At 37.3% G+C, this 27,165-nt stretch overlaps 1 protein-coding gene across 1 annotated transcript in view; it reads left to right on the forward strand.

Annotated features, from left to right (window-relative positions):
• Positions 1–9,060: 9,060 nt before the first annotated feature.
• The window catches only part of OPRM1 (opioid receptor mu 1), a 49,145-nt gene continuing 31,040 nt past the window's right edge, over positions 9,061–27,165 (forward strand). Inside the window, exon 1 of the mRNA XM_024551980.4 lies at positions 9,061–9,656. Coding sequence (XP_024407748.3) covers positions 9,361–9,656 — 296 coding nt within the window. The 5' untranslated portion in view covers positions 9,061–9,360. The remainder of the gene's footprint in view (positions 9,657–27,165) is intronic.

Below are 27,165 nucleotides of genomic sequence, written 5' to 3' on the forward strand. Positions count from 1 at the left end.
GATGACCACTGTTAAGTTGTTGACATCCTCTGAGCTTCAGTTTCTGAATTAGTAAAATGGAGACATAATAATTCCTACTCAACACACCACACCCGGGTGGTTGGGAAAATGAAATCAGACTACTTCCGTGGAGAGCTATGTTATCACACAGCTGTGCTGTGTCCTTGGTCACCTATTCACTCACACCGTTTAGTCAAGTCAATGGCTCAATCAATCACTCAGTAATTGAACAGCACATATTTATGACCACACACCATGTGAAAAGCACTGAAGTAGTCCCCACGTGGAATCACACAGTTATTCATGCCGGGACCAAAGGAAACCACAAAAAGACCAGCTAATTTCTTCTGACGTTTGTTTAACATTCAGCTGCTAGCACCCACGTGTAAACATAGAAGAGAATTCTTCTCCCTGAAGAACACAACCCTGGGTTCAATGTCCTTTCTCATTTTCTGTCGTTCTCTAGCAATTCCCTTTCCTATCTTTTCTGGGCCTTGTCACAGAAAATGTGAGAGTCCAAAACCTATTATAATTCTGGAAAATAATAAAAATATGTGAGATCACTGACACTGTCCCAGGAGAAAGCATTACATTTTTCTTCTAAGCACAATATCATTTTCGTATCCAATCTTCAGGCCCAGTAATGAGTACTTAAGTCCCCCAAATACTACAATGCTTAAGATAAGCTTTCTCTGCATGTTTCACACATCTTTAGGAAAAGAAGAATTTCTATTTGAGTACAAGGTCCTCCTTCCTTAGATCCAACATAAAGCTGTTCTTCCTCACACACCACCTCCACACCATTAATCTCCCTTTTCTTTCTTTCTGAACATGTAATTTCTCTCTCCCAACTTTTCTTGTTGTATCACCACCTGTTTGATGATATTACATATTATCTAGTCCAGTGTATACCTTCCCTTTCTTTTTATAGAGGTCTCTATATCCCATCCATGGGGCTTCACTGAGCTCAAATATAAATTCATGCATGTAGGGGCATGATGGGGGAAAGATGGGAAAGGGTCGTCAAGGAACATGTATAAAGGACCCATGGACAAGGACAAAGGGGGTAGGTTTGAGGGAAGGAGGTAGGGGTGGGTGGGACGGGGGAGAGTTGTGTGGGGAAAATGGAGACAACTGTACTTAAACTACAATAAAATCATTAAAAATAATAAATAAATAAAAATTCCCCTTTATGCTTTGATCTTCCCTTAAAATATTTTAATGTATATAAGACAGATATTTGCTAAGTTAGTATGCATGCAATATGACAGTAAATTAAATGTTTCTTTTTAAAAAATTAAGTGTTTTAGAACATGATAATCTCAATGAAAGTAGTTTTTCAAAATGGTAATTTTGTGAGATTATATACTTTTAGAAATATTTGCTTTTTCAAAAGCTAATCTTTAAATAGCCTTCAAAAATGTATAAACCAATTGTTTTTAAAAATCCCTCTCTATACTCTAAGGCTATCTTTTTTAAACTCAAAATAAAATTATATAAGTACTCTTGGTTGTAAATTACTTTTTTTATTTCAGAAAATAAATTTTACCCTCAGATAATGGGCATTGTAACACTTGCAACTATATCAAAGAACATGTCAATAAGTACAAAGAAGCACAGTTCCAGAGAAGGTTTTGCTAGAAATATTATGGGCTACCATTAATAATTCTGTGACTTCCAATCAGGAAATGTTTTAAGAGACACATTTCCATTTATATTCATGTTTAGGTAAGTTTCCTTAAAAATGTATGAAACACTTGATATATTGTACCCTGCTGAGAACCTTCTGGAGGTAGTCATGCATACACTTATATTTAAGAAGAAGACATTTTAACATGTATATGAAGAAGGGTAAATACTGTTTTTTGCTTTTAAGGTTCTTACATTTGTTTAGGGAAATAAAATAGGTAGGCATTATGGAGACCCTGGTATATTAGAATTTTTAGGCTCAGAAAAAATTTTAAATTCAAATAGGACTATGTCTGCTCCTTTTAAAATTACAGTTTTTAATAGCATATTATCAAGAATGAGCTTGGAACTCATAGTTTTCTTGAATCAAAAGTCTTACTATATGCTTAGAGAAATGGAAAGTAAAACTATAAGCTAAAACAAAAGGAAATTAAGTAATATTAATCAAAGACATGAACTCAGCTTTCCCCCTAACAAATTTGTTTTCAGTAAAGAAAATTCAAGGATATTTCCCCACAGGATTTGCAAAGTAAAGGGAGATCGGATGAACGATGGGAGTGACAGATATTGCCCTACACCCAAATGCATTCTATTCACTGAAAAGAGGAAAAAATTATGAAGATGGGAAGGATCCAGAGTTAAAAGCAACTTTTAAAATATACATATTGCTTTTATTTTTATCGTTGGTGGGTTTTTTAATATATTTTATTTTTTTATTGTTCAAGTACAGTTGTCTCCATTTTCTCCCCACAACTCCCCCCACCCCACCCATTCCCCACCTCTCACCCTCAATCCTTCCTCCCTTTGGCTTTGTCCATGTGTCCTTTATACATGTTCCTTGACGACCCTTCCCATTTTTTCCTCTACAACGTCCCTCCCATTCCCCTCTGGTTATTGTCAGTTTGTTCTTTATTCAATGTCTCTGGTTATGTTTTGCTTGCTTGTTTTGTTTTGTTTATTATGTTCCACTTATAGGTGAGATCATATGGTACATATTGCTTTTATTGTTCCTATAGAAAAAAGAGTCACAGAAAAGAGAAAAAGTAAGGCAAAGTTATATTAATACATCTTTCTGAAACTGCAAATGGGTGTGGTGGAAAGCTAGGGTATGTAGTCCAACGTAATGGATAAAAATTTTACCCGCACAGAATCTCAATGTAAGTTACTGCTAAGGTTATCATAAATTTGTTTTAATTTTATGGTAAAATCAATTACAGAAAAACAGCAAAAACAAAAATTAAAGAAAAATACATGGTAGCTTAATCCTATCAAAAATTCTACAAGTAGGAGTTTATGTCTCTATTTTTAAAGATTTTTTATTGTTATTCTATTACAGTTGTCCCATTTTCCCCCCTTGCCTTCCTCCACTCAACCCATCCTCCATTCCCACAGTCAGTTCCCACACTTTTGTCCATGTCCATGGGTCATTCATACATGTTCTTTAACTAATCCCTTCCCCTTCTTTCCACCATTATCCCCCCTCTCCCCACTCTGGTCACTATCAGTCTGTTCCATGTTTCCATGCCTGTGGTTCTGTTTTGTTTGTAAGTTTATTTTGTTCATTAGATTCCTCTTATAGGTGAGATCATATGGTATTTGTCTTTCACTGCCTGGCTTGTCTCCTTAATCCTTTTTTAAAGATGTTAGTTATTTCTATTACAGTGGAGAAGGTTGGGGGGGAAAGAGAGGGAGCGAAACATCGAAGAGTGGTTGCCTCTCATGTGTCTCCTGCTGGGGACCTGGCCCACAACCCAGGCATGTGCCCTGATGGGAATCGAACCAGTGACCCTTTGGTTCACACGCAGGGACTCAATCCACTGAGCCACACCAGCCAGGGCATTGTCTCTTTAATCTTTTGTCAAAAACACAGCCTCATTTGTATCCCTGAGTCTGACTGACAGCTGTCTGAGGGGAGGGCGTTGGGGGCTGGGTAGGAATGGTGAAGGAATTAAACAAAGGGAAATAAAGAAAGACTAGTGGAACCAGACAACAGTATGGCTATTGTCAGAGGAAAGGGGATGTGTGGGAAGGTAGAAGAGGGAGGATAAAGGGGGAATAAATGGTGAAGGAAGGAGACTTGACTTGGAGTAGTAAAGACATAACTCAATATACAGATGATGTATCATAGAACTGTACACCTAAACTTATATAATTTTATTATCAATGTCACCCCCAACAAATTCAACTTTTTAAAAAAATTAAAAATAAATAAAATTAAAAATACAACCTCTTAATTTTAATATAAAGTATTTAGTAAAATTATTTTTTTTTACTAAAGGTTCTTAAGAAAACCAATGGCCAATCAATTGTCTCACACAAGTGCATTGAGTTCTGAGATCCTTTGTTCTATGTCTAGAGGGCATCTAACCATTTGGTCTTTGCTGCTTTCCTGACAATCAGTTGCTACAGAAATGTTTACTAAAGATCTGATATTCCATTACTGTGCCAGCCCACATTGTCAAACTAGACATTAAAATCAGTTACATGATGTAAAACAATGCCACTCTCCTCACTAAATATTCTTCAGTTTGGGAAAATAAAAGCTTTCTTCCTTAAAAAGTATTATGTTTACATGCAATAAGTTCAATGTTGCTATTTGAAATGAATTGATAAAGAAATGTTTTTTAATTTTTGTTTTAATTTCTAATGTGATAAACTGTTATAAATGTAACCATCATAAATAAAAGATTTTTGAATTCTCAATAATTTTTAAAAGTATCGTCTCAAGACTGAAAAATATCTGACAGCTCTTTGTCCAAATAGAAAGTGATAAGAGACTGTGTTAGAGTAGAGGCAGTTATCTGAAACTGAAATCGAAGAGAAAGACTCAAATAGAAATGAGGTTCCAGGTTTTAAGAAAATATTTAGCTCTGTGAATCACTTAAACTAGCCCTTGGATGAATTATTCAAAAGAGTTGAGTTGGAGTCATAGATACCACCATCCAGCCCTTAAGGGAATCAAGTCCTTTAAGGTCTATTCTATACCAGTTTGAAATATAATGTAATACTTCCAATAATTCTTCTTGTTAATCTCCAGGCCACATACAACAAGATATACAAAGCTAAAGGCAAAGGATAAATTATTTCATATATAAAGCAGTTCTGCCAAACTCCTTTAAAGTTAATTCCCATATTTTTATTTTACAGAAGAGAAAACCAAGTATCAGGAAGCATGAAAAAATATATATATATATCACAAGGAAGTAAATAGGGCATGGATTTTGAGTTGCTCTTTTATTTAAAGTCCAAGGCTTTTACCCACTCTATCCCAGATGTCTTTTTTTTAGGTTTATCAGGCTAAGGTAGTTGTAAAATTTCTCTTTTTTTCTTTTTTGTTTCATTTTTGCCTAATAAATAAGGGTAGCTGTTCCAATTCTCTGGATGTTTATGCAACAACAACAACAAAAAAACAGTGATCAAGGATAATTTTGTATCCTAATTTATTTCTATTTTCATTTGTTGTATAAATTTAGATGTTAGATAACAGAAAATATTTGCAAAGAGACACATAATATGTTCTTCCAATAAAACCTTGGATATCCCCTTTTTTCCTGAACTTTAAACCATTGTAATAGTTTCATGCATAGTATTTATGTCTATATTCTACATTAATACCTGTTAGTAATGTATTCCACTAACAGGCAGTCTCAAAATCAAAATCAAGACTAAGCTATTGTAATAAGTGTGGGATGATGGCAACTACATGAATAACTAACATATTTTGAAAGTCAACATATTTTGTCAATATATTTTGAAATTCAAGAAAGAGGAGTAACTTTTAGCACTTGCCTAGATCCATGCTAGCTATTACTGAAAGCATTTCTTTGAAGCAAATATTATTTTGAAAAAAAAGTACGATATGGACTTAATATCAATGTTAAATTTTGACTGACAGATACGTTGTTTTTTTTTTCAAATAGAGAATCTATGTTAAGCAAGCACTCTCTACAGAAAGGCAGAAATTTCTATTATACAAATAATACATAAAGAAAATTAAATGCTATTTGATTAGAACCCATGTTACCTAAAATAGCTAGGCTTGTAGTAAAGTGACTCAGGTACTTAAAATTAGTTCACCTCCTTTCACAACAGACCTGAGCTTTCACAGCAGACTTGAGATCACTGTAGTAGAAAACGTGCAATTATGGAAATAGAGAATATCCTATATGGCAATTAACATATAATGGAAGCTAGAATTTGAGGTCTTGTATACTATATATTAAGTGGTATTAATTGGTTATTCTTTCACAGCTCTTCCCTGCTTTTCCTAAGGCTGTCTTAAGATAAAGAGAAATTAAAAGAGAAAGAGAAATTAAACTTGTTCTGTATTTTCCCAAATTGTATATTGAAGAGATGTGAGATACTGAGATACAGATGTTAGTACAATTTAAGAGAATGCTTTCAACAATGTCCAGAAAATCCTGCATTTAAAATAGAGAAAGAGTTATCCTTGATGAAACTTAAGAAAAAATAATAGAAAAAGAAAACATCAAATTTCAGTTAAAAATACATAGTTGAAGCACAAAGTTCAAATGCCTAATCCATACAATAATACTTTTTAGTAAAATAGAATGAAAAAACAAATAATGTTTCCAGAGAAGTGCAATAGGAATTGGGTTGCTGGTTGACTAGTTCCAGAAGAAAAGTCACATGGCCAGTCTATTTGTCTATACACTGAAGTCCTGGCTGATTAGCAGAATATACAAAGTATTTTTTTAAGTATTATCATTAACATATTCATAGCAGTGTTTTAAAATCACCCAGATTATTTTAGATGATGTTATTATCTTAGTCAGTCTGTGCTGCTACAACAAAATTCCATGAACTGAGTGACTTATAAACAGCAGAAATGTGTTCCTCATAGTCTGGAGGCTGGAAGTCTGACATCCTGGTGCCATTGTGGTCAGTTTCTGGTAAGGGCTCTCTTCTGGCTCACAGACTGCTGTGCTCTCATTGGACCCTTGGTGGAAAGATAGCTAGGAGTTTTCTGGAGTTTCTTTTATAAGGGCAAACATCTCACTCATGAAAGCTCTATCTTCATGACCTAATTACCCCCCAGGGACCCCATCTCCTAATGCCATCACTTTGGAAGTTAGGATTTCAACGTATGTCTTTTGGGGAGACACAAATATTCAGTCCATAGCTTTTGGAAAAAACATGCTAATTATTTTTCAATTAAATTAAAATGTGATATATGTACATACAGAAAGCAAAAGTAAGGGAGTCCAAGGAAGCATGTGCGTAAAAGATGACAATCACCATGCCAAGAGATTTTGTTAGATTTGAATCAGGAACTGCATCTAACAAGATATAATTTTAAAATTATAAAATTTAAAAAACCTATACTGTTGTACTGAGATCCCTTTAAAACAACCATGTGTTACAAGACAAGAAAAACATGACTCATCGGGTATAAGAAGCAAGCTCCTTTGTTCAAAAACAATTGCAGCTATCATCTTTAACTCCAGCACCTGGTCCAGAGGAGATCTTTAATAAGTATTTGTCAGACTGATGGTTCACGTTTAGGGAATTTTGTCAATACTAGGTCTAAGGAAGAGTCAAGAGACCAATGTAACTTTAAAGGGGGAGGAGGGAGGATGTGACCTTCCAATGACTGTATTGGTAGAAAGAAGTTAATACTCTTGCTCAGTTTTTATTGGTCAGGCCAAACAGCTAATTTTACCTCTGGAGGCATACTTTAGGAGCAGATAGACAAACTATAATGTGAATAGGAAAAAAGACAAACCTATTGGGAAAAAAAACCAAACAAAACTATATCTTATAAGAAACTGCTAAAGGAAGCTAATGTTTAACTTGTAGAAGAAACTACTACATTATTTTCAAATACATAAAATATAATAATATTTATCATTTATTAAACAACTACTATTGCATTATCTCATTTAATCCTGCTAACAGACATATGAGGTATTATTAACATTTTTTTTTTACTGTAAGAAAACTGTTAGTGAGGTAACATAACATATCCAAACTCATACAGCTAAAAAGTTTCAAATCTAAGATTCATGAAATGATTCAACTCCAAGGCCAGGTTTTGTTATGTTGTACACATTTGCCATTCACATGATGTAAATTTAAACTGGTTCTGTGTGTCCTCAAGAAACTGAACAATGGCAGACAGATTTCAGCTCAATGTGAGTGAACTGATACGTTATTTCATAGGACAAAAGATGGTAAGGTATTTTTACTTATGAGTTATCTGTGTTCAAGAAAATGATAAAAATAATATTAGGATTAAATGTTCCTTCCAAGCTTCCTAACCCACCCCACTCTCTGCTCCCAGAATGTAACTTTGTACAACCAATGGGGGATATTTAGTGCTTACTGTTAAAATATGTATACATACACAAATATACACATGTATAAAAATGAGAACTACCTCAGAATTAGTATTAATTTTACCCCCCCAAAGAACCTAATTGGATTGATTTACACATTTATTTCTAAAATGGAAGTATTTGTGTACCTGGAAATTAGGTATCATATTTGAAAATATATCAATATTCTTGAAACTTGTGTGGGCCACTACAGTTAAGATATCTATGAGGTTCCTCCTGAAATCTCTGCACAAGAAAACAGACTGAGTTCATGCAAATGCCGTTTGGTTTTTGACACCATTTTCCTGAGAAGCACTCGTACGTGCAGGAAGTCTGCAGATAAAACAGATAATTAATCATTTCAAACGGATCTATGAGATTTAAGATATGGAGGTTACCCATTACTGTTGGTTGACTTTCTTGGATGCCACCACCAACCCCTGATTTCTGTAACTCGTTTCTGGTGCCTCTTGCCCACAGGACAGAAACCAGATGCAGCTGGAGTGTCTACTCTAGGAGAAAGCTAGGGACTAGAGGGTGAAATTAATAGGTGCCATCTACGAAAGTTGATACGTTTCTCATTTCTTTTTCAGAGAAAAGATCACTGTCGTTTCAGGCAGGTTTGAAGGGTTGTCACTTCCCATTTGTGATATGCAAAACACAGTTACCTTTTCCTGAATGTGCAGGAAGGAAAACTAACGAAGAGGAATTGATGCCCCAAATGACTGTGGAAGGCAATGGGGACGGAAGCGGGCTGGGTTGTAGGGGTCGCTCGAGTTCCTTGAGGCCAATGCCCTGTCACATTATACAGAGAAATCTGCGCTAGAAACACAGAGCGATGCCATCCCCCTTTCTTATGCGTTACTGCTGTCAAAAACTAACTCTCTGGTTGTCTCACTCCCCACCCTTTTCTCCCAACTCCCCTCTCCATTCTGCTCCTCCTTATAGGTGTTTGCACAGATGAGTGCCAGGGGGTGGGGGTGGGGGGGCAACTCGTTGGATCGCTTTGCGCAAAATCACCCCTTCTCTCTCGTCCCTCCCCTCCAGCCTCTGCGTCCTGCACTGCCCTCCCGCCCCTCCCCCTAGCGGTGTGGGGTGGGGGACCAGTCTCTGTACTACTAAGGTGGGAGGGGGCTGCAAGCAGAGGATAACGTCAGATGCTCCGTGCTCCCCCTCTGCCTGACGCTCCCGACTGGATCCGCCAGGGGTGGGCTCTGTCAGAGCAGCCGGAGCCCTGGCAGCGGCGGGAGGAAGCGGCTGAGGCGCGCGGAGCCTGAAAAGTCCGTGCGCCCGCGGTTACCTCCCAGCGTGGTCCCAGCCGGCCATCAGCACCATGGACAGCGTCCCGGGCCCGGAGAACGCCAGCAACTGCACGGATCCCTTCGTGAGCTCTGCAAGTTGCGCCGCTGCAGCCCCGAGCCCCGGTTCCTGGGTCAACTTGTCCCACTTGGATGGTAACCTGTCCGACCCCTGCGGTCCGAACCGCACCGAGCTGGGCGGGGGCGACAGCCTGTGCCCTTCGAGCAGCAGCCCTTCCGTGATCACGGCCGTCACCATCATGGCCCTCTACTCCGTGGTGTGCGTTGTGGGTCTCTTCGGAAACTTCCTGGTCATGTATGTGATTATCAGGTAAGCAAGGCGCCAGGGCTCCCAGCGGAGGCTTCGGTGGCTAATAGCGGCGCAACGGGGTACCTGAGCCGCCAGGCAGAGTGTTTGGCGAAATCCTACTTTTCTACTCCCTCCCTCCTCCCCCAACTGGTGAAGTAGGATCCGAAATTTCAGAAACAGAGAAGTTGCTTTGGTAAAAGCTCTAAAGCTCTGGCCAAAAAAAAAAAAAAAAAAAAGCTCTTAGAGCTCCCTTATACTGAGCCCAGGGGGCTCTTGGGCACAGTCCCACAGTCCCTCTGGCAGAAACTGTGAAAACAGTAATTTGTGAATAATGGAAAAAGAACCTAGTTTATTTCCTCTAACTGGGGGACCAGGCCAAGTCTCCTTCTCGGTCCTTTTCAGAGATGAACCTTAGCAACTTTTTCTGTTCCCGCTGGTTTCTGTGCACTCTGCTGTACGAGGTCCCCACCCTCCTGGCCATACCCCACTCCTACCGACCTGTGGCCACACTCCTAAAGGACGTTTGCCCGTGTGTCTCTCCACAGTGTAGCTTTGTTGTAGCAAATGTGACAGTTGTGTTGCCTAGGCCAGTTTTCAGTGAGCAGCTGTGGATCAGCGAGGGGCGTCACAAACTGAAACGGGTTCAGAAGAGGTGGTGCAGGATACACTGTTTCACCGCCTCCAAAGGGGGAAGGAACCAGGTAGACGTGACTCAAAGCAGCATCAAACTATTATATAGGAAGTTGTGATGGCTGTTCTTAAAAAATAAAAAGTGTCTTTATCCAGGGAAATTCTTTCAAAGGAGTTTGTGGCCCATTTTCTGGTTCCCGGATGCTCCGGGTGTACTTGGCAAAGAGTGTGCCAGCTCTCAATCTGAGTTGAGATTGCTGTAGATTGTGTCAGTGTTGATGCGTGTACTCAAATCCTACAGGTTAATATGGACTACCATACCATCACTCTTGTTAAGGTAAATACAGAATTTAACACTTTCAAATGGTCCCTGATTTAAGATGTTCTTCCTACTAGAAGTTCTACTTGTTCTATGTATGTAGTGAACATGGAATTTTCATGTTTAGCTACAATATTTGCTTCATCCATTCAGCAAATATTGCAGATTTTAGGGGGCCTTTTTAATGATTTGACAATTTCTTTTCCTTATTATGCTTTCATTATCTACATACCACATGTAGCTTGTAATCAATTCTTTATACTTATATATCTGATTTCTTTAATTAATGATTATTAAAGAGTAATACTATTATCCCTGATCTTTTGATGAAGACTAAGATAAGTGTGTCTCTGAGAAAACAGCACCATCTATTGAGAAGAAAGCTAACCACAGAAGATAATGCAGGAAGGCAATCAATGGAAGAATTCATTTTTACAGACATTTACTTTTTAAAAATTTGTTATCATAAACATTTTATTTACTTACATAGTCTGATACAAAGATTCGTGTCAAAGATAAAAACTTGTCTCACTTTGAAGTTATGATAATAACATCATAATTAAAGGTCTGCCTTATGAAGAGAAAATGTGTTTCTCATTTCCCTAAGAAAATTCATGGAATCAAAAGCTTATAGGACTGGAAGGGACCCCAGAGTTATCTCTGCTAGGTGACTCAACTGAGGCACAGAAAATATAAATGATTTCTCCAAGGACAGATAGGTTATTAGTTCAATACCACTGAATCTCTCTGGCCAGTATAATTTCCTGTTCATTAAAGTGGCAAAGCATGATTTTGGTTAATTATATAAAAGATTGACAGAGTAGGTTAAGTTAGCAGTAATAATGTGGAAATAATAAATTTCCCCATATTTATCTCTGGAATTCTGGAGAGTAAAGGACGAAAAGAAATTACCAAAGCCTCTAGGAATTCTGCCATCTAGAATATTATATTTATTCTCTTTTATTGTTTCTTTTGGTGTTTTCCTTCATCATTTTCCTTGCCTCCCGTTTATGCTTTTCAATAAAGAAACAGCCAATTGAACATCAACTGGCTGTGAAAGAAGCAAATTGGTCTTATTCTAGAGTTTAATAGATTTCTGGTTAGGTGAGTTTGTCTTAAAAGGATTCCCTCTGACCTCTTAATGACTTGGAAAATGATGGTGACATTTAGCTTACTGAGAACAAAATATTATGCTTGACTTCTCTGTACTGAAAGTTCTACCAAAATACCAGTAGGATTTCGAAGGTCGCCCCAAACACCAACCTGTGGCAAGTCAAGTGTTTAATCCAAGGTCAGGTAACCCCCTGAGAATATTACCATGAAACAGAAAAAAAGACATTTCAGAGACTGATGAAGTCATGAGGGAAGTAACTGAGAATTGAAGAAACTATGTCTGTTTAGCTGAGAATGTTTAACTGGACTGTTTCCAGGCTGTGGTGTTTTCTCTACAAAATGATCAGTTCAGGGGTCTTATTGTCTCCTTTTAAAGGAAGATGAGGCTCAGGGAGGTCAAATACAGGGTGATGGAAGGAGACTAGACTCTGTGTGGTCTAGTGCTCACTAGACCACAATGCAATACACAGATAATGTATCATAGAACTGTGCGCTTGAAACACAATCGTGTTAACCAATGTCATTCCAATAAACTTAATGACATTTTTTGAAACTATGAGTATAATGCTGCAGCTCTTAAAGTTGAGATGAAATGCTCACTTCCTGTTATTATTTACAATTCAATAGATACTTTTAAATGGTCAAGTAGTTACAGTTTTCTAACCAAATTAAGGCAATATTTGTTAGAATAGTTTAGTACAAAAATAACTGGAATTTCAGGTGCCATAATTAATGCTTTTCTGTTCTGTGTCTCAACTTCACCACCATCATTTCATCAATATTTTAAAATAGTATAACAAGTAGGATTCTTATTTGGTGCTGTTCTAAGGAACATAAGGGAGGAAAAAAGATAGAAGCCAAAGAACTTACATGTATGACCAATGGACATGAACTAAAGGGGTGGGAATGCAGGTGGGAGGGGGGGTGTGCAGGGTGGAGGGGTATAAAGGGGGGAGAATAGGAAAACTGCAATAATATAAGCAATAAAACATATTTAAATTTTTTTTAATTAAAAGAAAAAAAGATAGTGTCATCTGACCTAAAGATTTCAAATCAAAATGTAATGATGGGATATTATAACTATTTATCACCTGAAAGCTTTCTTTGGTTTTAAAGAAAAAATTTTGCAGGGTAATATTATAAAACCTACCACAAAGATTCTAGGAAACATGATGGTAAAAATATTATTAAATGCAGCAATCATTTACAATGGGATGATAGTATATTATTGTCAGGAATATTTGAAGAAAACAATTAATCCAAATAATACACAAAGTTATAGTTACCAGGAGTGTTTCACTTATTGAAAATATCTAATTAAAGTATAGAATTAACCATTAACTGTAAAACTGATGTAGTCCTAAGTGTGCTTACTTTGTGAGATTTTTTTTCCAAAATGGTTTGATCATGTAGTCACGGCCGTGGTCTATGCAGACACTGTTGGGAAAAATGTAGGAGTTAGAAAGTGTTATAGTTCTCTGGAAGCTCTAATGAAGAGCTCCACATGAAATTGCCTTCATTTTTAAGATTGCTTCTCAATTCGACTAGATAAACTCTTAATATGACTAGTTACCAGAAAAGAGTACTTAAATATATGCATGATGTTATTGTAATTTTTCTCACTAAAAAGTATTTTTCATTTTAAGTCAAGTTCTATGAGCTTATACTTGCTCTATATACTAAATCTTCGATTCAGGCTTAAGCTACAAAATGAGCAGTCATACCTGATTGAACTGGAAGTACGCATTTTTCACTCAATTCAGATATAAGTAGCTGAGAAAATGAGAAATAATAATCCTATTTAGTTTAAGGATATATATGTATGTATCTGTATACACATGTGAATTAATTTAAATGCATATGTCACTGAATATGGTCATTTGTAATTTTTATAAAATACAAAAGGTTAATAGCTCATTTAGAAACTCAAATACTTATAAAACTCATTTTCTTTTTTTTAACTATAAAACATCCAAGTGAGGGAATGGATTTAAATGAAAAATAACTACTAAATAAAAATCTGTTCTTAACATAATGCTCACCATCAAAACATAAAAATTTAATCGGATGCCTATTACTTCACAATGGAGAGCTTCTAGTATCAACTATTACAATTTAAACTTTAACTGCTCACTCCAATACAATTGCTAATACTGTTGGGAACAACTCTTCCTCAGCATGTCCTGAAAACATTAAGTTGCTTTTAACTTCTTATGTTGAAAAGTGTCTTTGTCATTTATATAGAGTTATCATTGAGTTTCTTTTCCTTCTCTCCTTTTATGAAAGAATGAGCTATCTTATACTTTATGAAATATTTCCAACATAAAGGAATGTATAGAGAACAATAGAATATTCTTCATCTTTAAAAATTGATAGTTATAATTAGGATATAATTATATCCTAATTTATATATGTATACACACACGCACGCACACACTTATATATCCTTTAGTAATATTATAATATATTGGGTTGGCCAAAAAGTTTATTTAGTTTTTTCTATAAAATAAAGGACACATTTTTCACTTTCACCAATTACTTTATTGATTTGGATATTTTCAGTATGTTGGCTATCTCCCGCATGGTAGAATGTCGATTGTTCTCAATGTCTCAGTTTGATCATTTTCAATTTCTATTAGTCTACCTGACCACAGAGCATCATCCAGTGAGAAATCTCCAGCACGAAGTCTCACAAACTATGTTTTTCTTTTTCGTTTCTTTTTTATTGTTTTTTTCTGTTACAGTTGTCCCAATTATTTCTCTTTTGTCTTCCTCTACCCAGTCCACCCCTCTCACCCACAGTCACTCCCCTCTCCATTGTCCATGATTCATTTTGACCTGTTTGACAAGACACAGCACCTTCTCCATACACTGCATAAATTTGTTTTTATTTTTCATTTCAGTTTCATTTTACCCTGCTTGAAATAATAAAGCATAATATGCTGAAAATGTTGTATATTTTCTTCTATCCTCAATATTAAAATGGCTACACAAAAATTCACCTATTTTGATAAGTTTTTCTTTAAATGCATGCTGATTTGATAGCTGTCACAATACAATCTAACAAAATTGTTTCAAATGAAGTTAAAGACATCTAAGTGCTACTAGAGCACCTCACGAAAATATTTTTTAAAAAACTGAATTTTTCAGCCAACCCAATATATCACATATTATACATAACAATATACAAGGTCTGTCCTGAAAAAGTCCAGCCATTGTTAATATGATGAGAATGGTTTACGTGTCATCGATGTAACCTGGCAGCCAAGGAGAGTGAACTGGAATGTACATGCATGAACAGTGATGACTTCACTGTACTAGTTGATGGGGGCAGTAGATGTCGTTGAGTGAGCATGTATACTGTGTGGCCGTCACATTCAAAATGACTGAGTGAGTAGAGCAATGAAAATCTGCATCAAATTTTGCATTAAGCTTGAATATTCCTCCAAGGACACTATTCACATGATTCAGAAGGCCACAGCTATGGGCAACTGGTGATTGGCAGCTTCATCACGACAATGTGCCCACTCATGCACCACATCTCGTGCAGAGATTTTTGGCAAAACATCAAATCACCCAGGTGACAGCCACCCTACAGCCCAGATTTGGTTTCCTGTGACTTCTGACTTTTCCCAAAACTGAAATCACCTTTGAAAGGAGAGATTTCAGGCCATTGATGAGATTCAGGAAAATATGACAGGGCAGCTGATGGCAATTGGGAGAACTGTGTGAGGTCCCAAGGTGCCTACTTTGAAGCGGCCTGAGGCATCATTGTCCTACGCACAATGTTTCTTGTATCTTGTATCTTTAATAAGTGTCTCTATTTTTCATATTATATGGCTGGACACTTTCTAGAGAGACTTTATATGTAATTGTTTATATATATAATATGTAATAGATTGTATAATTTATATATTTCATAATGTATAATATAATATAATGATAATTACATAATATATAAAATATATGATTTATAATATATTAGAAGATTTTAAAAATATATTTTATTGATTATGCTATTAATTTTTCCCAATTTCCCCCCTATACCCCTCTTGACCTGATAGCCCACCCTTTTCCAGCAATCCCCTGTTAGTTTATGTCCATGGGTTGTACATATAAGTTCTTGGTTTCTCCATTTCTTATACTATTCTTAACATCTTCCTGTCTATTTTGTAACTACCAATTATGTTTCTTAATCCCTGTACTTTTTCCCCTATTCTCTCCCTTCCCCCGTCCAGTTGATAATATTCCATATGATCTATGATTCTGTTCTTGTTCTGGTTATTTGCTTAGTTTGTTCCTTTAGATTCAGGTGTTGATAGTTGTGAATTTGTTGCCATTTTAATGTTCATAGTTTTAATCTTCTTTTCCTTAAATAAGTCTCCCTAACATTTCATGTAACAATGGCTTGGTGATGATGAGCTCCTTTAGCTTGACCTTGTCTGGAAAGCACTTTATCTGCCCTTCCACTCTAAATGATAGCTTTGCTGGGTAGATTAATCTAGGCTGTAGGTCCTTGCTTTTCATCACTTTGAATACTTCTAGCCTGCAAAGTTTCTTTTGAGAAATCAGCTGATAGTCTTATGGGAACCCCTTTGTAGGTAACTCTCTGCTTTTCTCTTTTGCTTTTAAGATTCTCTCTTTATCTTTAAGCTTTAGCATATTAATGATGAATCTTAGTGTGGTCCTCTTTGGGTCCAACTTGTTTGGGACTCTCTGTGCTTCCTGGACTTACATGTCTATTTTCTTCAGCAAATTAACAAGTTCTTTCATTATTTCTTTCAAGTAAGTTTTCAATTTCTTGCTCTTCCTCTTCTCTTTCTGGCACCCATATGATTCAGATGTTGGTATATTTGGAGATGTCCAGGGGCTTCTTCTACTACCCTTATTTTTTTTAATTCTTATTTCTTCTTCCTGTTCTGGTTGAATTTTTATTTCTTCCTTATGTTCCAAATCATTGATTTGAATCCAACTTCCTCCCCTTCATTGTTGGGTCCCTACAGATTTTCTTTATTTCACTTAATGTAGTCTTCATTTCTTCCTTTATGTTGTTGCCATATTCAATGAGTTCTTTAAGCATCCTGATCACAAGTGTTTTGAACTCTGCATCTGATAGGTTGGTTACCTCCATTTTGTTTAGTTCTTTTTCTGGGGTTTTGTTCTGTTCTTTCATTTGGGCCATATTTCTTTGTCTCTCCAATTTGGCAGCCTCCCTCTGTTTGTGTCTGTGTATTAGGTAGAGTTGCTTTGACTCCCTGTCTTAGTAACCTGGTCTATAGTAGAAAAGGTATCTGTAAATTACGTGGGGTGGAGGCTTAGGTAATTGCCAGGGCAGAATAACCTGCTTCACCACTTGTGGCTCTGTGTGGGGAGAAGGTTCAAAGAGGGGACAGTGTCAGTGCCTGGCTTCTGGAGGTTTGCCCAGCACTTGTCCCCTTTCAGTCGCTTTGCCCACTTCCCATATGAGACAGGTGCCCTTCCAGCTGTTGCATTGGTGTTGAATCCCAGAGTGGGTAGGTTTGCATAGGTTTTAAGACTGTGCAGGCCCTCAAGTGGAGTCTCCTGAAAATCCAGCAGTTTTTTTTTCACTGCCCAAAACCCTGCTGGATTTTACAGGCAGAAGTTATGGGGATTTATCTGCCTGGAGCTAGAAAACTGGCCTGTGCAGTCTGGCCTTGGGCTGGGATCACTCAATCCCAAGATATCCCCCCCTGATTTTTACCCACCACATGTGACTGTGGGACCACCTGTTCTGCCACTGCTGCCTCTCCATGCCATACCACATCTGTTTCCTCACCTCTCCACAGGTCTCCACATCTCTGCCCCTCCTACACATCTGGATGAACGTGGCTTCTTTAAATCCCCGGCTGTTGGACTTCCACACAGTTCAATTTTCTGACAATTCTGGGTGTTATTTGTTTTGACCATTTAGTTGTAATTCTCTCTGTGGTTGCACAAGGAGGTGAAGAGTGTCCACCTCTGCCTCCATCTTGACCGGAAGTCATATAAGAAGCCTTCTCTATTCTTACTTCATACTCCCTGTCCATATACTGTCACTAATGTAAATTTGACAGTCATTATTCACATGCAGTTTTTCAAACCTTTATTTTACATGTGTTTCCACAAACCAAATATAATCTTTGTCCTGAGTGGTGTGGCTCAGTTGGTTGGAGCATCATCCCATAAACTAAAAGGTCACAGTTCCAGTTCCTGGTCCAGGAACATGCCTAGGTTGTGGGTGCAGCCCCCAGTTGAGAGGCAACTGATCAATGTTTCTCTCCCACACTGATGTTTCTCTCCCTCTCTTTCTCCTTTCCTACTCCTTTCTCTAATATCAATAAGCCTCAGGTGAGGAGATATATGTGTGTGTGTGTATGTGTGTGTATGTATATATTCTTTAAACATATTCTTCAAGCTATATATATTAAATATTTATATCTTACATTAATATCAATACACTTAGTTTTACTATTTGCCCAGAGTTGTTCTGCTTCCAGCAGATCAATCAAGGATAGAAACAAGATGTCAAACAAAACAACAAAAAGATAAAACAAATAGAAACTGAAGCCATTAACTTTCCTGAATACTTTTCGTTTATCTCCAAATATGTGTTAAAAATTATTATAAATATTTCTCTGTGTTTTCCCAAACTAATTAATATTTTATTAATATGTAAATATAATATTAAGGAAATTTTTCAGCAATTGCTGCAACAAGCATTATGTTCATAAATATAATCAAGAAATAATTTTCCTACTTCTTAATGGGATGTAAAAAATCATTGGTTTCTACTTCACAATGTTATTCACATGACAAATGTTGATAATGTTTGCTTTGGGATTTTGATCATCCTGGAGGACCTTGCGCATGAAAGTGGAAAATATTATATCTTCTAGTATTCCACTTTAGGTTTAACTGAAATCGAATTGTTTTGGTCATCAGGAAAAGATAAACGCATTACAATGAATAATGTACAACAATAAGACATTTGCGAAGCCTTCATATTTGCTAATATTGTTTGAAAAATCTGTCATTTTCCCACGGCTTTACAAAATATCACTTGGTAATCCTTGAAGGCTTGATCTACAACTCTCTTTCTGTGGCGGTGAAGAAATGCAGACTGTCAAAGTGGAGCACCAGGACTGCATAGTTGTATAACATTGTGTGATTCGGAGTGTTCAGCATTTCAAATCCACCTCAGATTCTTCAAATGTACATTCTGAGTCAGACAATCCCTTCGGTTCACTCCTTTGTTCATGCATATTTAGCCTTTATGACTTGAGACATGAAAACTGAGCTGTGCCAATGGACTAATGTCAGCAAATGATAAATTCAAACACACACACACATACTCTGTGTGTGTGTGTACATATATACACACATACATACATACATATATGCAAACTTTGAACAGGGAATAGACTGTTACTCTTATAATTTAAATATAGACAGCAATATTTTAAAAAGTGAAAACCTAAAAGGTTAATAGGTCGATTCTCATCATTCATGGTAGTTGTGGTCTATAAAGTCACCGTGACTTCTATAAACTTATTGTTGCGATTGTTCTACCAGGATGCTGGCGCTATGAAAATGTAAAGGGCAGACATGTGAAAACTCAGCTCTTAAAATATTTCTCATTAACAGTAATGACAAAATAATTGATTTTCTAACTAGTAAACTAGTATTTTTTTTAATTTTACCCAATCTCTTAGTTGATTTTTAGGAAAATCTATGCACTTAATTATCAAAAACATAATCATTATTAACTTATTCTACAAGAATGATATGATACTTCATTCAGACAAAAATGCTAATCTTCACTTTGATATGTTTGATTATGTAATGCATATTATTCCATAATATATTTTATTAAATTACTTCTCTTTTACAGCCTGAGATTAGAAAACAACCAAACTACATGTATATAATTATATGATTATGATTACTATATATGATTATATATAATAGTAAAATTGGTATATATACATACATAAGAAACCATTTTTAGCAGATATGCTGTTAAAAGCAGTGGTGGGCCAAATCCGGCCCATAAGCTATCATGTGCCAAACTCTGGCACTCAGTGTGATAAATGAAACTCATGGCCTTGGGCTGGTCGTGCAGTAAGAACGTATTGCCTTCTTTGGCAACTTCGATTGCATGCTGTTGTTTAATAGACAGAGACGAAGCATGTGTAAAGATAGTCTATTGCCAAATTGCGGTATTTTTCAACATGATAATATTGCAATACAAAGATGAAGTTTAACACAAACAAGGAGAGTCAGATTATTGTGACAGAGGGTACCGCTTTTCGGAAACTGATGTTGAAGTTGGGTTCAATTAGTAATCACACAGGATTGTCTCTGTTTCACCCCAGGTCCCCACCTTCAACTCCCAATGCTTCATTCGACCCAGACAATTCACAATTTTCATTACCACCCTTAGCCAGTGATGAGGGTAGGTGCTTAGAAAGCACTTCTGAAAATTTTCCTTTATTGGATATGATTTGTGGTTATCTTACATCAGTGCCATTTTCTAGGCTTTCTCACAGTATTTTCATCTTCAATCATTTAAAGCTTCCAGGAAAAATTGTAACCATCACCTGCAAATTCATATTAACTTCTTAGCAAATGTGAACCCTGATGTCAAACGCAGGTTGAAACACTGTGCCTGCATACTAGCCGCCCTGCACCCGTCCCCTTGTAGCCAGATGGTGACTGGCAGCTTCATTTCACTCAGCCTCTCTCTATGCCCTTCCAAGCACAAAAAGCTTGAATTTTTTTCTCTTCTTTACAACTTACGTAAGTGTCTCATTTGTTTTAAAAAAATGTGTTTTCTGCAGTTTTCAAAAGTTGGTTTGAAAAATGTTATTCCTTGTGTTTTACAACTCAGACTGTCCAGCTGGATAAAGAACACTTGGGCAGGCCAAGGGGTCCCATGGTGTTTAAACCCCTTCAGCTTCTTATCCATGTTTTTGCTCCATTATTTCCTAAACACTCACCAAAGTCTCTTTCCTGCCTGACTTCACATCTCTAATTCAGTCTATCTGTCTCCAAAGGACTGCTATTGATGAGTGGTACTCAGAGAAAACCTTCTGGCATGTATAAGAATTCTTTAAATTAGCCAGTTCTCCACCAGGTCTAAGTTTGCAAGGAGAGCCAAGTTAAGGAGAGTTTTAATTGGATGATAGGTAGTCCAGCTAGAGAACGCTACAGTTTCCAAAATCTCTGAAGTGAGAACTGGATCTAAACTCTAGCCAGGAACCAGTTAAGGGTAACATGAGTAACAAAATGTGACTTGCCTTCCAAAGAACCCCTGAAACATCAAGCTATTGCATAAATCCTTGCAACACACTGATGCACACAAGAAGGGCTCCCAGATCTTCCACTTCAGTGCTTCTCAGTCTTTGCTGCACCTTAGAATCACCTGGGAAGCCTTACAAAAAATGAGAACCCACCTGGGCCCAAGGCTGATTGAATCAGAATCTCTGGAGGTAGCTCCTGGGCATAAGTAGGTCTAAAACCTCCCCAGATAATTTTAATTTGAAGCTAAGATTGAGAAGCACAGATATGGACAAGCCTATCCATTTTGTGGGTAAGAAAACCGAATTCTGTTTGGCAAGGAGTTTTAAAAGGTTTATCCCTGTGTTTTGCTCCTCTAAACTTTAGGAAGCTGTTTAAAGAATCAGTAGTCAACTAAATTATCTCTCAAAAAAAGCTAAAGCTCAAGGTGTTTAAAAAATTTCCTTGAAACTGGCCAATTGGCCAATAAGCCCCTTGCGTAGTACGCATTAGGGAGCGAACAGCGTGCTAAACCTGGAACAAGAAGACTCATGTTTGCATCTCTGCCTCTTCGTAGTTACTGTCATCACACAACCTCCCTAAATCTCAGGTTCACTTGCACTGAACGAATAATCATCATGTTTAAGCTCACAGGGATTTTAGGCCCCAATTAGATATGATACATGGAAGTGTGTGGTTCGCTCTGAAAGTGCTACATTGTAGTAGGACTTCTGTTGTTTGCTTCTCTCCCACTGAGAATTATCTTCCTCCCTACTGGGCTCACGCCATCAGCAAGCTGGGTCTCATCATTCACCCAGTGCTTTGGCCTTTCTGTAAGTCCGATACACTATCTGTCCTCATATTTGGAAACACAGTTTATGCTTTGGGAATCACAATGTTGCAGAAGCAAAGCAAAGCTTTGCCTGGGCGTCATTGCTGTTAGTCTTCACTCCAGTCACCCTCTCCCACTGGAACACCGCCCCCCTCCCTGCCCCCCTGCTCCGCCCCATCATCTTGCTGGCAGCCAGTGTGACGTGAAAGAATTCAAAGGGTGGATGACTACAACTTACTGGGCTCCCTATCGACAAGTGCTTTTTATATTGTTCAATGAATTTAGTGAAGAAAAAGACAAACCAATTATTTGGGGGCGGGGGGGGAAATGCTATTTTTGTTACTTAAGTGTTTCTCATTTAAATCGGTGTTATAGTGAAAGCATCTAAAACAGACTCTAAGTCTAAAACTCAAAGCATCTAAAACAGAATCTAAGTCTAAATAATGACCTCATGTGATAAAACTCGTTTTTTTTTTTCAGCAGAGTAGTTGATTTGAATTAGAAGAAATAACTCATAATAATGATGTTCTCTGACACTAATTTTGGAAACTTGGGCTTGAAAAATACCATCCCTGTGACTCGTCCTGGGTTCTATCATCACAGTGACACCAGTCACAGTAAAGTTGGTTACAAAGATAGAGGATGAATTAATGAGGATACACTGAGTCTGTGTGTGCGTATGACTAACACTTTCATTATGGATTTTTCCAGGACTTGCAAAGCAGTGTTTGTCAACTTCCTAAACCAGAGTACTAACCTCTAAAATAAAGCAAGTGCAAGATACAAAATAAGATCCTTGAGGCTTGCAGTGTTCCTGAAAACGAAGCGTATCCCCAGTGTAGAAAGTGTGCAGAACAAGGAGGTCAATGAAGGAGGCCTTTTATCCTTCCGAGCCTTTTTTCCCTGAAGCCTGGGTTCAGTGCCAGGGAAAGGTTAAGTATTGTGTGGGGGTGTATTAAATGTGAATTGGAAAATGCTGCTGGGAGTGTAACCTGAACATCAGAACCTGACTGTGCCTGCCAAGAGAACAAGGGAAGTTATTACCGGCATTAAAATTTCATACTTACTCAGCCCCCATTGTCTCTGAAAAGAAAACCCATGGGTTGAATGAAATTAAATCTGAGCATGCTCCTGGTGATGTTGGCAATCCAAGGCCAGTAAAGTAAGGGGTCCTATTGAAAGCAGGTGACATTAATTGAGATCTTTCAAATAGCCTTTCCATCTGACAACAAAAGCAGGCTTATTTTACTTATTTGTAAAATAAACAAAGCATGTATCTAGAGGAATAACGATCATGCCTTTCAGTTTATTGTGTTTAGTTGTTCATTACAGAAAGTAATTTGATTTTCATAAAATGTTTTTGGGTGTAGACAGGGAAAAATGTTAATCAAACTACTATTAAGGAAGGTAAGCCTGAGGCCCATTTAGTTTTTTGCTGGGTTTGTTGAACCCTAAGCACATACAAAGCACTCTCCTAGAAGCCCCAGCTCCACAGTCCCACCTCTGCCCAGAAGTACAGTCTGGTGGAGAAGAAAATTAAACAGCCCCACCAGTTGGTGAGTGTCAGGGATTGCACTGTAATAGCTAACCTGGGATTCTTTAACCACACTGCTAGAGAAACACCGCCCCCAAGGCTTATCGCAATTACTGTAATTCATCTTCCTCCATCACCAAGCCCAGAAAGGGGATAACTTATGATTTGTCTCCATCCAATTTTCCAAATTTCACTAAAGGTGTTATTTATGTCTCAGAGACACAAGAGAGAAAACATGAGAGGAGAGGGCCTTGGTTAGTTTTCATAAAAATAACAAAAGAGAATTCTATGGACCACGATTTACAAGTGTTGCTCGAAGCACATATAATAAACACTTTACAAACTGTAAGTATAATGCAATGAAATGGTGGAGTAGCGGATGCTTGGGATTCTGAGGGGAAAACATCCCGAGAATCATTGATTCACTGGGCTGAAACGATGGCCAGTCTACCTCTGAACGCCCTGCCACAGGCAGCAGAGGGCGCGAGCTGGGTGCAAGACCTGAAACGTCTGGTCTTTAAAATCGCCGTCCTTCTGTGGAATTTCAAGTGTAAGTGTCAAAGGAGAAATCCACGCCATCTTTTGAAAAAGAAACACCACTGTAAACAAAGCTTCCTGCCGACTAACAGATATGTCACATTTCCACGAAAGACATCGGTACATTGGTACTTGAGTCAATGGCAGAAAGTCTATATTAAAACATACAATGAACAAAATAAACAAACAAAGAGAAACAGACTTACAGATAGAGAACAAACTGATGGTTGACAGATGGGACAGGGTACGGGGACCGGGGGAAAAGGTGAAGGGACTAAGTACAAATTGGTAATTACAGAGGAGTCATGGAACTAGACAGTACAGCAGAGGGAATATAGTCAGTAGTATTGAAATAATTATGTATGGTGTTAGGTGAGTCCTAGAGTTATCACAGGATGACGTCATAAATTATACGAAGGTCTAACCACTATGTAGATGCCTGAAACTAATATTGAATTTCAATTACAATGGAAAACTTAAAAAGAAATAAAACATATAAATGACAATTTCCACAAAAAAGCATTATTTTTTCAACAATATAGAAACTCACATTAAAAATGAGCATGCTCATCTACATACCCTTGCTTTAATTGCCTTTTAGAACATACGTTACATAAAATATTTATGTCCTCTAATCTGTCAAAAAAATTATTCTAACTCTAATACAAAAATAGAAACCATGCTTTGGTATAGCTGAGACATTTTGTTCTCAGTTTTTGAAGTTCGATTGATGTTAGAAACATAATAGATTGCTCAACATGGTAGTTAAATTGGATGAAGTTGTGGAATTTAACAATCAAAATATTTTCGTGTGGATAATTGGTCAAGTAAAGTAGCTGCATTTTCAGAAAAGTTACAGGTAGGGATGCATCACTTATCTTTAACATGACAGAAAACATGCCAGAAACAATGCAAGCACAGGCAAAACAAAAGTAACACTTTTATGAATATAAACATTTAACCTGTGTCTTCTCAGAGAATCATGCCTGCCTCCTTAAATTTGAAACCTAATTGGAATCAACCATCATCATCATTGCTGTCATTGTCATCATCACCTTAACTAACATTTATTGAAAGTCACTACACGTCAGCTAGAATTTTGCTGATACTTCATCCCTAACAGCAAAACTGTGTGCTGTGACCCGTGTATGCTAATAATTTGTATCAACAAACTGATGGAGAAATGGCCAGTGTGACAGGCCCGCTGCTAAGCGGTGCAATTGAGCTAGGCTTTCCAGATTATTTAGCTAAGTACCATTTTCATATTTCCATTTATATCAGTGATCCCTTTTACTTTTTCAAAATAGGAAATTTCCAGTTTGGGGGATGTAAGCTTCTTGCAGGTAAGTACAAAATAACAAATGGTCCCAGGGCATAATGTACCTGGAAGGCTTCCATGTGTTGAAGTGATTATACTATTATGTTAAAGCCACATTCATTTCAGCCTTCTGTGTCTCAGTGTCTCGCTTTTAGTTGGAGAAAATAACTTTCAGACCATTGTTCTTCTGAGAGTGAATGGTTGAAAGAAAGTTGGAATTCCAAAAAGTAAAAATTCTATGAAAGGGATAGCTATTGCAAATTTGACAGCAAAGATATTTTACATGATTATTTTAAATATCCAAGCTGAGAAGAGAAGCTGGGTTCGCGAAGTGTCTGCTGTATCCTTCTTCCACTTCATTGTACCAAGGAATCAACCAATGAGAGAGAGGCTTTGAAGAGATGAGTGATTAAAGAAAAAAAAAGAATCTGGAAGAATTAATTCTAGAAGAATCTGAGAAGCATCAAACTGAGAGAAAAAAATACACCTTCGCTCAAGGATTTTGCTGAAGATCCACCTAATTAAATTCAAAGAAAGTCATCCTACTTCATACCCTTGACTCCCTAGAGTAGGGTCCAGCCTGGAATTACTGCCAAGTAAAAGTAACCAGTAACGTCAGCGTTACTCCACAGCCCAGATAAAGTAACCTGATGCCAGAAGTAGTAAAATCCTTCCTTCTCACTCACAGCTCCTGCCTATAACTCTTCCTTTGCTTTACAAATGGCTAATGGAGTCATTTTTGACCAATTTTTCCCAGTTCTTTCCACGTCCATGCCTTAGAAGCGTATTAGAGTACATGAGGTTTCCAAGGAGATTACCGATAAATGGAAACTACTTCTTGAATCATGAGAGACTGAAAACTAATATGCACTGGAAGAAGTGAGATTTTTTTCCCCCTGAAAAACCACTGGACTTAGGCCTTCTCAAGAGAAGAAAGATGAGGTGCCAATAACCATCATATCAGGGGCACAATAAGAGTGGGGGCCTTCCCCCAGGAAATGGGAAGGAAGAAATCACAAGAGTATGCAAGACTAAGGAACCCAGATTCATCCTATTGACGTATCGCCCAGGAAGTTATCCTAGGTGACCACAGGAGCTTTATCGACCTCTACCACATCCAGCCACTCAATAGACATTGAAAAGTACAACGTTTAGGTCAGAAAAAAAGAAGTTCTACTTCACAAAGCAAAAAATAAACCAGCAACAAAATTTGATAATTACTATCAATAAAATGGGTAGTAAATTTTGCCAGTTTAAATGTACTTCACAAAGATTTATATTTGTCTCTGGAAAATAGAGTACATGGTAGACTGATTGGAGAAACTATATTTACATTTATTTCTGGAAAATAGAATACACAGACTTATTTGGGGGTCAACCTTCTACTAAGCCCTTCTTGCCACCACCAGAGACAAAATCCTCAGCAGCGTGAACCAGCCATGTGATCCCACGAGAAGTTTCATATTTTCATGGGCACATTCCATGTCATGAACCTGAACTTGAATAATTGCCACTGAGACTTAAAGGCGGGTTAATTGTTCCTTTCATCATTGTCATAGCGCCCCACCCTGTCAGAACAGCAGCTGTTCTGACAACACTTGGTTGAGTCCTCTCACGAGACCATAGGTCCACGCAAGGTAGGAGGGACAGGAAGCAGTTGAGAACAATTGCCTAGCACGGTCTTTTAGCTGGCAAAAATTTAAATTAAAAAGGTGTTACATAAATGCATGTTTGACTCAGGGTTGACCCTGAGGGTTTTATAGTGAAAAAAAAGCAATTATAGAAGTATAAATGTATTCTATGAAAATTAAGAACATGCCTACAATTCTGTAGATGTTCTATTTCATATATGAAGTCCAGTAAAATGTTTGCCTTTAGCTAGGAGAAATGTGAAATGTCTGACTTTGATCACGAAGTTAGTGTATTCAACATAAAGTGTTATCACTTTGTCTCTACATGTTAAGGTTA

This window comes from Desmodus rotundus, chromosome 11, assembly GCF_022682495.2.
Source record: "Desmodus rotundus isolate HL8 chromosome 11, HLdesRot8A.1, whole genome shotgun sequence".
NCBI lineage: Eukaryota > Metazoa > Chordata > Mammalia > Chiroptera > Phyllostomidae > Desmodus > Desmodus rotundus.